This window comes from Cannabis sativa, chromosome 7 (genome assembly GCF_029168945.1).
Source record: "Cannabis sativa cultivar Pink pepper isolate KNU-18-1 chromosome 7, ASM2916894v1, whole genome shotgun sequence".
Lineage (NCBI taxonomy): Eukaryota > Viridiplantae > Streptophyta > Magnoliopsida > Rosales > Cannabaceae > Cannabis > Cannabis sativa.
Genome location: NC_083607.1, coordinates 44,612,242 through 44,626,358, shown reverse-complemented (window position 1 = coordinate 44,626,358; position 14,117 = coordinate 44,612,242). Strand labels below are relative to the sequence as shown.

General features: G+C 29.5%; 1 protein-coding gene across 1 annotated transcript; it reads right to left on the bottom strand.

Annotated features, from left to right (window-relative positions):
- Positions 1-391: 391 nt before the first annotated feature.
- Positions 392-1,298, bottom strand: LOC115696565 (uncharacterized mitochondrial protein AtMg00810-like). The gene is made up of 2 exons (XM_030623458.2): positions 1,279-1,298; positions 392-1,226 (listed from the first exon to the last, which is right to left on the bottom strand). The coding sequence occupies exons 1-2, from the start codon at positions 1,296-1,298 to the stop codon at positions 392-394; spliced, it is 855 nt and encodes a 284-aa protein (XP_030479318.2).
- Positions 1,299-14,117: the final 12,819 nt, after the last annotated feature.

Below are 14,117 nucleotides of genomic sequence, written 5' to 3'. Positions count from 1 at the left end.
ACCCTTAACAAAATAAACTACCTAACTAACTCAACTAATCAGCCACTAGCTAGGAGCAATAGGAGGCGAAAATATAGGTAATCTTGTTACCCCCCCCTCAAGATGGACGGTAGAGATTGTTAACAGCCATCTTGCTAGTGTGAGCCAAGAGAATTGAAGCAGGTAGTGGCTTTGTGAATGCATCGGCAAGCTGTAAATTGCTCGGAACAGGGATGAGTCTAATTGCAGATTGGTTGATTTTGTCACGGACAAAGTGGCAATCCAATTCGATGTATTTGGTTAGTTCGTGAAATGTCGGGTTGTTTGCAATGTGAATCGCGGACTGGTTGTCGCAATAGATGAAAGCGGGGTTTGGTTGCTGAATATGTAAGTCGTTGAGTAAGTATTGCAACTAAGTTATTTCACTTGCCGTGGCAGCAAGTGCCCTGTATTCAGCCTCTGCTGAACTTCTTGATATTGTTGGTTGTTTTTTGGTTTTCCAGGAGACGAGACAATCTCCTAAGAAAATGCAGAACCCGGTTGTTGACCGTCGAGTTATAGGACATGAAGCTGAGTCTAAATCCGAAAAACCCCTGAGATGAAGAGAGGGCTTGGCAGAGTATAGAATGCCTTGACCAGGACTGCCTTTGAGATATCGAATGAGATGTTGTAGGGCTTGCAAGTGAGGTGTTCGTGGAGAGGCCATAAATTGGCTGAGAACATTGACAGCATAAGTGATATCGGGCCTAGACAATGTCAAATAGAGCAGTTTGCCGATGAGTTGTCGGTAGGTGGTTGGATTTGTCAAGGGTTCACCTTGTTGATCGTCAAGTTTGTGTCTAGGATCCATGGGCGCCTTAGCAGGCTTGCTGCCTATGTAACCACTTTCTTCAAGAAGCTGGAGAGTATATTTCTGTTGGGAGAGAAACATACTATCTTTGGTTCTAGCTATCTCGAAGCCTAAAAAGTATTTTAGTTTTCCAAGGGTCTTGAGTTTGAATTTGTCATGTAGAGAGTCTTGAAGTTGTTGGAGAATTGTGATGTTGGGACCAGTAATGACTATATCGTCCACATACACGAGTAAAGCAATGCAGCTGTCATCTTTTCCTCGAGTGAAGAGTGTGTAGTCCGCTTGAGATTGATGAAAGCCTTCTTGTATTAAAGCTTCGGTGAGTTTTTTGTACCACTGCCTTGAAGATTGTCGTAGGCCATATATGGTTTTTGAAGTTTGCAAACTAAATTCGTACCTGTGGAATCAGAGGCAGATAAAGTTAGGCCAGGAGGTAAAGTCATGTAGACCTCTTCATTGAGATCTCCATTTAAAAAGGCATTGTTAATATCTAATTGAAGCATATGCCATTATTTGATAGTAGAAATGGCAAGTAATAATTTAAATGTGACCATTTTGGCCACGGGAGAAAAAGTATCAAAGAAATCAAGTCCTTCTTGTTGTGTGTATTCTTGAGCTACTAAACGCGCTTTGAATCTTTCTACCGAGCCGTCACTGTTGAGTTTGATTTTATAAACCCAACGACATCCAATGGCTCGTTTATTTGGATGGAGTGGAACGACAATCCAAGTTTTGTTGTTGCGTAAAGCCATTAATTCAGAATTCATAACATCTAACCAATGTTGAAATTAGATAGCTTGTTGATAAGTTTGTGGTTCCTTAAGAGAGGTCACTGCAAGAATAAAAGCTTTATAAGATTCGGTTAGTTTATGATAGGATATGTATTTATCAATAGAGTGAGGGGTGGTATGTTTATCTTGTAAAACCGAGTAGCATTCAAAATCCCTGAGATAGGCAGGGGGTTTTGTAGTTCGGCTAGATCGTCTAGGCACTACTGCTGGTGCATTTTGTGGAATTTCTGGTGTGTTGGGTACATCAGTGGGCTCGACTTCAATGTCATCTGCACCAGAATTTTCTTCCTGCACAGGAACATGAACACTAGGAATAGCAATGTTAGTGGAGGGATAATCATTGACTGGTGTGTTTGAAACATCAGCAGTAGGCAAAATAATAGTAATGAAGGGATCAACATTACCAGTGTCTTCATTCAGTTTTGAGAATGGAGAAATATGTTCATGAAATACCACATTTCTAGATAAAAAAAATCTGTTTAGTGTTTATATCATACAATCTATATCCCTTCACACCTTGAGGATAACCAAGAAAGATACAAGCTTTGGCTCTTGGAGAAAATTTAGTCCTGTTGGCAGTGAGGGTAGTAGCAAAAGCAAGGCAACCAAAGGTTTTAAGGTGAGTGTAATCAGGTTGTTTTTGAAACAACAATTCATAAGGAGTTTTATTGTTCAAGTTAAGAGAAGGAATACGATTAACAAGATAAGCTGCTGTCATTATACATTCAGACCAATATTTGAGTGGTGTGTGTGCTTGAAAACAAAGGGCACGAGCAACATTTAACAAGTGTTGGTGTTTTCTTTCAGTAATAGCATTTTGTTCAGGTGTTTCAACACATGTAAAATCATGTAATATACCATAACTTGAAAATAAATTTTTAAAAACAAGTTCAGGTGCATTATCAGATCTAAACTTCTTGATTTTGCAATTGAATTGAGTTTCTACATAGGACAAGAATTGAGGAATGACAATATGAACATTGGATTTGTGCTTCAAAAGATATATCCAAGTAAACCTAGATCTATCATCAACAATAGTAAGAAAGAATCTAAAACCCGAGTGAGATTGAACATGATAGGGACCCCATATGTCACAATGAATCAAATCAAAAATATTATCAGCAAAGGTGATGTTATTTTTGAAAGGTAATTTCCTTTGTTTAGCCAAAGGGCAAATGTAACAAGGAGTGTCTTTATGCAAGTTTGAAGTATTACAGTTTATTGTACTATCTAAGAGTCTCAAACATTTATTTGAGGGATGTCCAAGCCTTGAGTGCCAGACATCAGCTTTGACAACAAGAATAGGAGATGCATGAGGTTGAGAATCCAAAATGTATAGCCCATTGTTGGATTTACCTCTGCCAATCTTCTTCTTGTTGGCAAGATCCTGTATAACAAAATGGTTAGGAGAGAAATTTATATCAAGGTTGTTGTCATTAGTAAGACAACTCACAGATATTATGTTATATCTAAAATTTGGAACATAAAGAACATTACTCAAAACCAGATTATTGGAAAGGGCAATAGTGCCACTATGACTAACAGTAAGATTTTCATTATTAGGTAGAATTAATCTAGTTGGACCAACATAGCATATACTTTGAAAAAGATTTTTATCATAGCATATATGCCGAGTAGCCCCAGAATCGACTATCCAAGAATCATTTAGATTGGAATTGGACATACTCGAGAGTACTATACCTGGGTTACCTGTGTTGTTGCCAACTTCAGAATTAGAGTCATTCGATTGTTGTCCAGCCAAGAGATTCAATAATTGCTGGTATTGAGCTGCTGTCAATTGTGGCAATATGGCTTGTCCTTCATTTCCATTTGCAGAATTGCCAGTAGCAAGAACTTGATTAGCCAATGCCTCTTTGCCTTTATCATTCTTGTGAAAACCAGGAGGATATCCATGGATTTTGTAACACTTCTCGACAGTATGTCCAAGAATATTACAATGAGTGCAGAAGGGTCGGTTTCTTTTAGGGGGATTAGGCTTGTTTCCTTGTATTATTCTTGCTGCTGTTACCTTTGTCTCCTTGTATAGCGAATGCCATGTTCGAATTGGGATCAGTAGTGGAATTAAAATTCCCTTTCTGATTTTCTTCTTGTGTTACTAAGTGAAAAACCCTGTTAACTTCAGGTAGGGGGTCCATGATGAGGTTCGAACCTGTGAAAAAGAATCTGATAAACCCATTAAAAAAGACATTATGTATTCCATATGGTGGTGTTCTTGGAGTTTTTTCACACCCCCACATGTACAACCATTGCATACACAGTTTGGCCTGTAATTAGCTAACTGTTCCCAAATCGTTTTGAGCCTAGTGAAATACATGCTCACGGTTTGGTTCTCTTGCCTTAGGTTCATCAGGCTTTTCCTTAGATTGTATATGTGTGGCCCATTTTTCTGGTGGAATCTAACCTTTAGGTCAGTCCAAATTGCAGCAGCCGATTCATCATACAAGAGACTAGAAGAAATTTCCTTAGAGACTGAATTTAGAATCCAAGAAATAACAATATTGTTGTTTCTATACCAAGCATTGTACATAATCGAATTTGAAGAGTGAGGTTTAGGAATAGTACCATCCAAGAATCCAATCTTGTTTTTGACTGAAATAGCTAATTGCATAGCCCTACTCCAGGACATGTAATTGTCCTGTCCAGTGAGAGGTTGAGACACAAGGATATTACCTGGGTTGTCTCCATGGTGCAAATAGTAGGGATTTGAAGGGTCTTCAAGGGGATTCCTTTGTTGCGTATGGTTGCTTTGAGTATGTGGTCCAGTAACTTCTTCGACAGTAACGGAAATACCATCGTCATTAGTTCCTTAGATCCCAGTTTGATTGTCAGTTTCCATGGTGGAAACGAAAAAGGATCAGGAAGAAACACTGATCGAGAAACGAAGGAAAGAGATGAAGTTCAGAACAAAACTTCCAGAAAAAAAAAGAGAGAACCTTCGCTGGAGAGAAGAACACAGCGAAGAGAAGAAAAGAACAAATCAAGATCGTGGGGAAGCTCCTCTTCCCCGCTCTGATACCATAACACGAAAACACATTTGAATGGAATGAAATCTTGTATTGACTTGAATGAATGAATATACAAAGGTATTACAGAGGTATTTATACAGGACTAAAACAGAGTAAAAAGAACGATAGACAAAACAGTCTGTAAGGACTAAACTACCCTTAACAAAATAAACTACCTAACTAACTCAACTAATTAGACACTAGCTAGGAGAAATAGGAGGCGAAAATATAGGTAATCTTGTTATCAATTGATCAAAATTGGCTTATTAAGAGAGGATTATTCTCACCTTATTTAATAAATCAAGTATCTATTGCCAAATGACACTTAATATTCAAGTCGAGAGAGTAAAATTGGATGAAAGGTAACTAGGAACTAATAAGTTGTGAGACTTAAAATGATACTTTAAAAAATGACCTAAAGAGAAGAGATTTGTACTATTATATAAACTCAAGGATTTAGGACCCAATTGGCTAAGGATGTTCGTCAAATTGCTTATACTGTACAAATCGCCCGTACTAGACTACACCGCATAAAAAATACATTTTAAATTATTTTGCGATGCGGTTGTAGTTTGCAATTTTTCCAAACTGTTCGGTGCGGTGTGCAATTTGTGGTTTTAAATTTTACAATTGTGGTTCAAACCACACCGCACTATATGTTATAAAGTTACCAATTTTTATAATATGATTTTTATTCTTTTTTCATATAAAAATAAATATATGTAATATATGTAAATATTACATTATTTTTTTAGAGATAATTTAATATAATGACTTAATGATTAGTATATATATGTTATGATCGATGTTAAAACTTTAATAAGATTTTTTTTGTATTGTTAAAACTTTATAGATTGATTTTTAAATTTTTATTATAATGTTCGATAATGATGATAGTGTAAACTGCTCAAACGGTACCACACCATACCACATTTTTGCGGTGTGATTTTTGTAGTTTTAATATCTCGCGGTGCGGTGTCGGTTGGAGAAATTACAAAAACTGCATATGCGGTTTGGTTTAAAAAAAAGGTTACAACCCGCACCACATACACCGCGAACACCCATACAATTGGCACAGTTTTAAAGAAAGCTAAAAGGTATCTTTTGAAAAGAAAAAAAAATTGTACTATAAAAGTATTTGGTAAACTCTTAAAAATGAGCTTATTAGATAATTTATAGAAAGATGCAACTAAAAGCTAAAGTTGTTTCAAAAAAAAAGCTAAAGTTGTTATGAACTTTATTTGATTAAAAAACACTATAATAAATTTATTTATATATCATATATTACTAAAAAAATAAATTATTATAATAAATAGATAATATTTAATTATTTTAATTTATTTTAAATATTTTATATTTTTTCGGTATTTTTTATTGGAAAATTATAGTAAATGAGCTCAAATCATAGGACTGTATATGTTAGTTTATGTCCTCATTTCAAAAAATATATAGCAAATGACCCTAAATCATAAGACTATGTTAGTAAATGTCCTCATTTCAAAATTATTAATTTTTTTTTTATATTTTTTTAGAATTATAAGTAAATTATTTAAATATTATGGTATATCTATATTATTTTTGTTAAAATCTTTTTTATTTTAAAGTTATGTCAATTTTTTTTAATTTTTTATGAGTTGTTTTAAGTTGTTGGTATATAGATTTTGTTGTACGGTATATTTTTATTTTGTTGTATGGTATATTATTATTCTTAGATGATATTTATTTTTTATTATGATATGTATAATAGTGGTATATAATTTTATTAGCATAATAAAATTATTTTAATGTATGTATATAATTTTATTGCCATGCTACATATATTTAATTATTATTTTTATATTTTTTGATTGTATGATTATTTATTTTAAATAATATTTAATTAGTTTTTATTTTATTATATACAATGGTCATGGTATATATATTTTAATTGTTGTATATAATTTGGTTAGTATAGTATACATACATACATATATATATTAGTAATCTATATTTTTATTATTATTATTATTATTATTATTTGTATATATGTTTTGGTGTATGGTATATGTATTTTTTGTTATACGGTATATAATTTTTTAAATAATATTTAAGTTCTATTTTCTATTGTACTTTTATTGACATGATATATAATTTTATTAGCATCCTATATATTTTTATTTTTATTTGTTGTTATTATTATATATATTTCTATTGTAAGGTATATATTTTATGTTATATGGTATATAAGTTTTATTGTATAGTATATTATTTTATTTTAGATAATGAATGTTTAGTTTTTATTTTAGTATACATAAAGGTGATATATAATTTTGTTAATATGATATATATAATTTTTTTAATAATATTATATTATTTTGTTTTATTTTTTATTGAAGGTACATACATTTTCTTGTATGATATATGGTTTTTGTTGTCTATAATATATCATTTATTTAATATGATATTTAGTTTCAATTTTATTATATATAAATTTTTTGGTATGTATTCATATTTTAATAGTGGTATATATAATTTTGTTAGCATGATATATATATTTTTTGAGTATTAATTTAGTATTGTTATAATTTCTTTGTGATATATAATTTTATTACTACGGTTTATTAATTTTCAGTACTAAGATATATCTAATACTGATGTATATATTTAAATGATCTAATATATTTATTTATTTTTGTTACAATATAATAATATGCAATACTAAAAAAATTATGTAACTTAATTTTATTATTATATATATTTTTCTAAAAAAATATGTGAGAAATGTATTTTATAATTTTTATTAGCTAATTTATTAGATTTGGCCATTTTCCTAATTTTCTTTAAAAAATAGACATTTACTAACTTAGTTTCCAAATTTAGGGTCATTTTGCATCTCAACCCTTTTTTATTTTTATAATTTCATGTTAGCAAAACCCATTTAAACTAGGGTTCTTTTTTCTTTTCAATAACCTAAAATTTCTTATGTACTTTTTTTCTTAGATATCATAAAAAATAATTTAAAATAGCAAATACATAAAAATTCATATTTTTTAAGAAAAAAAATAATAAATAACGACAAAAAATATTAAATTATTACTCAACATAATTTTTTTATATATATTTTTAATATAATTAACTAAAATATAATATAATTATTATTCGAATTTTAACAATTCACGCTGCTTTAAAATCTATAATTTACTAAATACACTGTACAATTTTTCTCAGTAGTTTAATTGCAGTTACGTTAATTTTTTTATAGGACAGTTATAACTGTTTTTTCTTTCAACACAATTGTCCCAAACTAGCTACTAATAGTGTTGACTGCTTATGAAAAAACTTAGTATTTTTATGTTATCAGTGTTAAGTTAATTGATTAAACTATTAAAATTTATTGAAAAAAAATAATTTATTAAAATAAACCTTCAATGCATCCCATGCCGGTTGCGATTTAAATAATTTTCGTTATAGTGAAGAGTGAAGTTTTTTTTTTTTCTTCCCATTAATTTATGTATCATGTCTCGATAACAATTTTATAATAGTTTAATTAATCATCGTACGTTTTGTGAATATAAAGCATAAACACATAAGTCTTTAATTAGAATATACAATTAAAAATTGTTGCACTTTATTTTGTGTCATTCCCTTAAATATACTTAATTGGTTTATAGTATCTTAACTTATGCTCGAAGTAGTTGCTTAATTATTATATCAATTTTCATTCTTTTTATCACGTTAAGGTAAGACTTGAGTTCAGCTGAATTCTTCATGGCAATAACTACATCTTCTGAATGATTCATCATTTACTTTCATTATCAACAAACTCATCCTTTATATATATACTAGTATTCAATTAAGTGTCTCTAACCACAAGAATGGAAGAATATATACATAGCACTTTAGTAATATAGTACGTACATGTAGAAGCTATAGTGAGCTCATTAACATATATATAATCAATATATATGTATAATTAATCATAACTAACCTTCCCACTAATTGATAATGAATATCATTACAAAGAGAGAGAACTCATCTTTTGACCTAATTAAATTCTTTTCCAAATATATAATCTTAATTATTTCGGTTTACCACTCTCCACTCTCTCACGTTTCTTCCCTTCAAAGATGCTGTTCCTACACATTTATCTTTTTAATTAGTACACTTCCTTTTCCCTAATTAAAAAAATGCTAGCTAGTACTATAATATATATATTTATATAAACATTATTTTAGTTGCACACACGAGTGTTACAATTATATATATAATATATATATACAGCATTCTCAACAAATTTGGGGTTAGTGACTCCTCTTCCGGCCAACTTCATCCTAATATTCTTCGATTAGATATAATTGTGTATGTTCATGCATGGTATATAAATATATAGATGTATAATTCATATTAATAAAGCCGTTAATTTCGTGGGAACTTCCTCAATGGCTCACCGACAGCTCAAATACATGGCCCCTAAAATTTTAACAAACGACAGCACGTCCTTAATTAATGCCATATATATAATAAATATTTATATATAAGATAGATAGATAGAAAGAAAGAGAAATAGAAATAAAGGTAATCGAATCTCAAATCTACAGCCCATATAATATTTTGTCACCCTGAGTGTTCTCTGTCGGCTCCACTGGGGACACCGCCAAAAGAAAATATATATATCAAAGGCCATGGTAGGTAATTAAACTCAAAATAACTATTTTACATAATTTATATATAATATAACTGTATTTTTTTAGTTTTAGGATCAATATATATTCATATGCATGCGCCAAAATTAAACACCCAAACCTTAATTAATTAATTCAATTATAAGGAAACATTTGTCCGCCATTACTTATTGTCGGACCCTAAACCAAAATTTTAATATTTACGGACAATATTTTAATGTTAATTTATTAGGGCTAATATACATATATGTATGTATATAAATATAAATTCTTGTTTCCACCATTAACTATTATTCCCTTAATAATAATTTCCCTTACCCGACAGAAAGATTGTTGTCTTAATTATTGTTAAGATCTTTAATTTATCATTTGGGTTAGTTAGCTAGATAGATATGTTAATCGTTTTCGATTGGTTTTTGTGGATGTAAATAGTTTTGCCTTGTCTGATGGTAGTGTACTATATGAAAACTTTATTATTAATTAATTTATTGGATAAGCAAGGAAGAATAGTCTTAAAGGTAAAGTTCTTCTTACATTTTTTTATCATATAAAATATCTATGTACTTTTTCTATTTAGCTAGTTGATATTTAATTTTTTATAATAAAAATTAATGTTTTGCTTAAAAATTGAGTAAAATCAAGTTAGTTATTAATTATCATAAAATTAACTTTTTGATGTCATAGTTTGATGTTGAGAATAAAATCAAATAAGGATCAATTGATTATGACTAATCTTACAAATAGTTGATTATGACTGTGACTTACGAGTCCACTAAAGGTTGTTTCAGTTTCAGATCTCATATAATTTTTTTGGTGCTTATATCACTTAGTCAACTTCATTATTTATATAATATTTAGCAATAATAAAAATATAAAAAAGTTGGAGTGTAGACATTAACTACACATACCAACTCGTTTAATGTGTTATTAATATGAAAAAATAAATAAAAGAAAAATAGAAACAAGAAAGGGACAAGGAATAGTCAAATGGAAATAGAGATGGAATGGAATAGGACAATAAAATGAGAGAATCGTAAAGGTTTGGACATATGTTATAGTCTTAACAGTTGGCAAATGGAAATGGGCACCACTGGACAGCGTTATGGGTTTTACTTAATTTGCTTTCCTATAATTCTCGGCCGACGGGACTCTATGTCTTACCAAATTTTTCTCTAGCTAATTGAACCTATTAGTACTATATAAATATATATTAATTTTTATAGGTGCACGCACTACAATTATTTATAATTAAATTACTGAATAATAATGTTCTGAACCTTATCTCCATTTATATATTTTTTTTTTCGTCAAAATCAATATTCAAGATAATGTCTTTCACATATATTGAAAAAAAAAAAGATAATTATATACATTTTTGAAAAATATGTATGTATGGGAATGTAAACTTTTGTGGTTTATAAAATTCTTTTTTGAGTTCCTTTCACTCCAACAAGAGTCCTAACTTTCAATTATTGCTCTATGGAATAAAGGAGTATTTGGCCTAATTTTTTATTAAGCTTGTATTATATAACATTTTGTTTTTGTTATTAAAATTATATGCAAGTTTCCATTTATTTAATTATTATTAATGTTCTCTAGATATTTCTTTTTCCTAATTTTAATCACATTATTAATCTTTTTAATATTTTCATTTATAACAAAATAACAAATTATTGTTCTGTCATTAAGAAAATAGAAATAAAAGGCTTGTAAAGGCTTGTTCGGTAAATTTTTTGTTTTTTACTTTTTTAAATTTCACTTAACAAAATCTTGTAATTTGTTCACAGTTTTTGATTAATTAATCAAAAAATTGATTATATAATTGTTACCGAACAATACCAAAGTGAATAATATTGTTCATTTTTCTATTCTCGGAAAAATACAATCATTTTTTAATTTTAAATTCTGAATCTTCAAAGACACTTTCTCCTATTATAATTTATATTCTATTACGATTAAGTTTTTTAAGGAAAAAAAAACATTAGAAATTGAACGTTAATAATTATTATTGTAGTAGTACTACTATAGTTCTTTATTAAAAGAATAAATATTAATTATGTATTAGGGGTGTTCATCCGATCCAATCCGCACTTTTTTGGTCAAACAACATCCAATCCGCACTAAGTGCGGATTTCATATTTTGGATCCAATCCGATCCGCATAATAGTTTAAATCCGATCCAATCCAATCCGCAATAGTGCGGATTGGATCGGTTATTTTGGATCGGTTATTTTTTTAATAATAAATTATTTAATATTTCATAGAAAAAAAATTAAAATAAGACTATTGTTTCTTAATCTCCAATAATAATCTATTTCCATCTCCATTTATATATAAATCAAACCCATATACATATATGTCAATATATAATTTACACTAAAATATATATGTATTTATTACTAAAATAAATAAGTTAGTATATATATATATTTAAATTTATGTGTATGTGTCTATGTGAATAGAATAATTTTTCTAGTATTTTTTATTATAAAACAAATAAAATACACTAACTCAATATATTACTAAAAAAGATTAATAAATTAGAAGTATGTATTTTTTTTTTAATATTATTAGAAAATTAATATATATTATATATTATAATTTTTTAAAAATATATATAATTAAGTGCGGATTGGATTGGATCGGTTACTTTTTGAGGTCAAACAACATCCAATCCGCACAAGTGCGGATTTTAGATTTTTCAATCCAATCCAATCCGCGCAAGTGCGGATATCCGCATTTTGCGGATTGGATTGGATTAGATCGTGCGGATTGGATTGGATCGGATACTTAGTGAACACCCCTATTATGTATACACTTTTCCTTTCTATATATATAATATATATAAAGAGGTATTTATATTCACTAAGTATCACTTTGTTGTGTTGTTGCAAAACGACTGTATACAGAAGTAAGGAAATGTGCTTGAATGACTTATCAAAAAAAAAAGGTAATTTGCTTGAATATTTAACTTGTAAGTGTTTCTGAAAATGGCATTTATTCCATCAACGTTTTTGGACAATCTATATGTGATTTTCTTTTTTTGTTGGAACAAGACCATAGGTGTGTTACGGAGGCCCAAGTGGCTGGCCCAATTACTTTGGACCTTATGCAAAATTAAAGGGAAACTTACAAAAATACTAAATTTTTGACCTAATTTTAACAAAAATACTACCACACGATAAAAATAATTTTTATACTGCCTTGAGACTTTTTTTTTTCTTTTATACTGTAAACACTAAAAATAAAAAACGAGGTCTCCATCTTCTACACCCACCGACAGAACCACCACAGTAACACCAGAACAACCGAAAAGAAACCATTAAATCTGGTGAGATGAAGCGTAAACATTAAAACCATTAATATTGGGGCTGTCATGGTTTTTCTAATGTTGTTTTTGAGTTGTTCTACTATTGTTTCGTATGTTTAACAAATGTTGGTTTTAAATTACATATGTTAAACCAACCACTAAATATTTATTTGAGGTAAAGAATGAAAGAATCATGGAAAGTAATACACTTACCTTCCATTAAAGTGGTGAAATCTAGAAGACAAAAAAAAAAGATGGGAGCTAGCTAGAAAAAAAAAAAACAACATAACAAATGCAGTAAATGTGGGAAGCTGTGACACAACAAGAGAACATACAGGAGGAGACATCAAAAATGAAAAGAAGGAGAACAACTAAAAAACAACAGTGGAACAACAAAAGAAAACTGAACATATATTAAAGTATATGATATTGAAGAAAATAAATTACATACAAATTTCATTATTTCCCTATTGCTATTAAAAATAGAGCAGTACAATAATATTTAAAAAAATGAGATAAAAAAATGAAAGAAAACAACATTAAAACAATAATAAAACAATAACAAAATAAACTATAAGAGCCATCAAACGATACAAACCACTCACAAAACCAGAGCTAACTATAATCCCAAAAAAGAAAAAAAAAACCATAATTAGTAAAAATAATAAAAAAACCCGATAAAATTTATGTCGTTCTAGAAAAAGTAAATAATGAAAAAAGAGATTTTTTTCACTTAGAAAGTTTGCGTTGTCTGTTGTTCTTCTTCTTCCTCTATATTGTTCTTCTTGAAGATATTTTCACGAGATAGGCTCTCTCTCTCTCTCTCTCTCTCTCTCTCTCTCTCTCTCTCTCTCTCTCTCTCTCTCTCTCTCTCTCTCTCTCTCTCTCTCTCTCTCTCTCTCTCTCACTCTCTCTCTCTCTCACACACACACACACACACATCAAGCACATCTTGAGGGCTAAAGTTCAAACAACTGTATGGATTTTTAAACAAAAAAAATAAATAAAGAAGAACGTGAAGAAGAAGATGAACATGAGAGAGAGATGAATAGTTTAAGATGATGAAAAAAAATATGAAAATATGAAATGTGGGGTAACGTGTGATTATAAAGCAAATATAATATATTAAGTTTTTTTATTTTATTTGTTACTTTTTTTAAAAAAATGTGAGTTGCCATGATTTGACCATGAACATCACATCAATAACTTTTTAAAAAAATTAATTAATAAAAAAAAATAGAGAAGGGCATGCAAAATGACAATTGTCATTATGGACAGTATAAAACACTGTATAAATTGTACAGTATTTTTGTAATTCTGCCGTGTGGCAGTATAAAAGTAATAAAATGCCAAAATACAGTATACCATGTAAAAACCTCAAACCAGATGAGAACATGAATGGAAAAATAGAACCTCAGCCGAATGAAGAAATTGGCTACTGAAGAAGTTGAGAGTGTCGAAAGGAAAGGGGAAGTCAGCCACAACAAAACAGGAGAAGGC

Coding starts and splice junctions, on each gene's coding strand:
- LOC115696565 (XM_030623458.2), bottom strand. CDS start 1,298: ATGGAGATCTCAATGAAGAG. Junction 1,227..1,278: donor ATGGAGATCTCAATGAAGAG/GTCTACATGACT, acceptor CTGATTCCACAG/GTACGAATTTAGTTTGCAAA.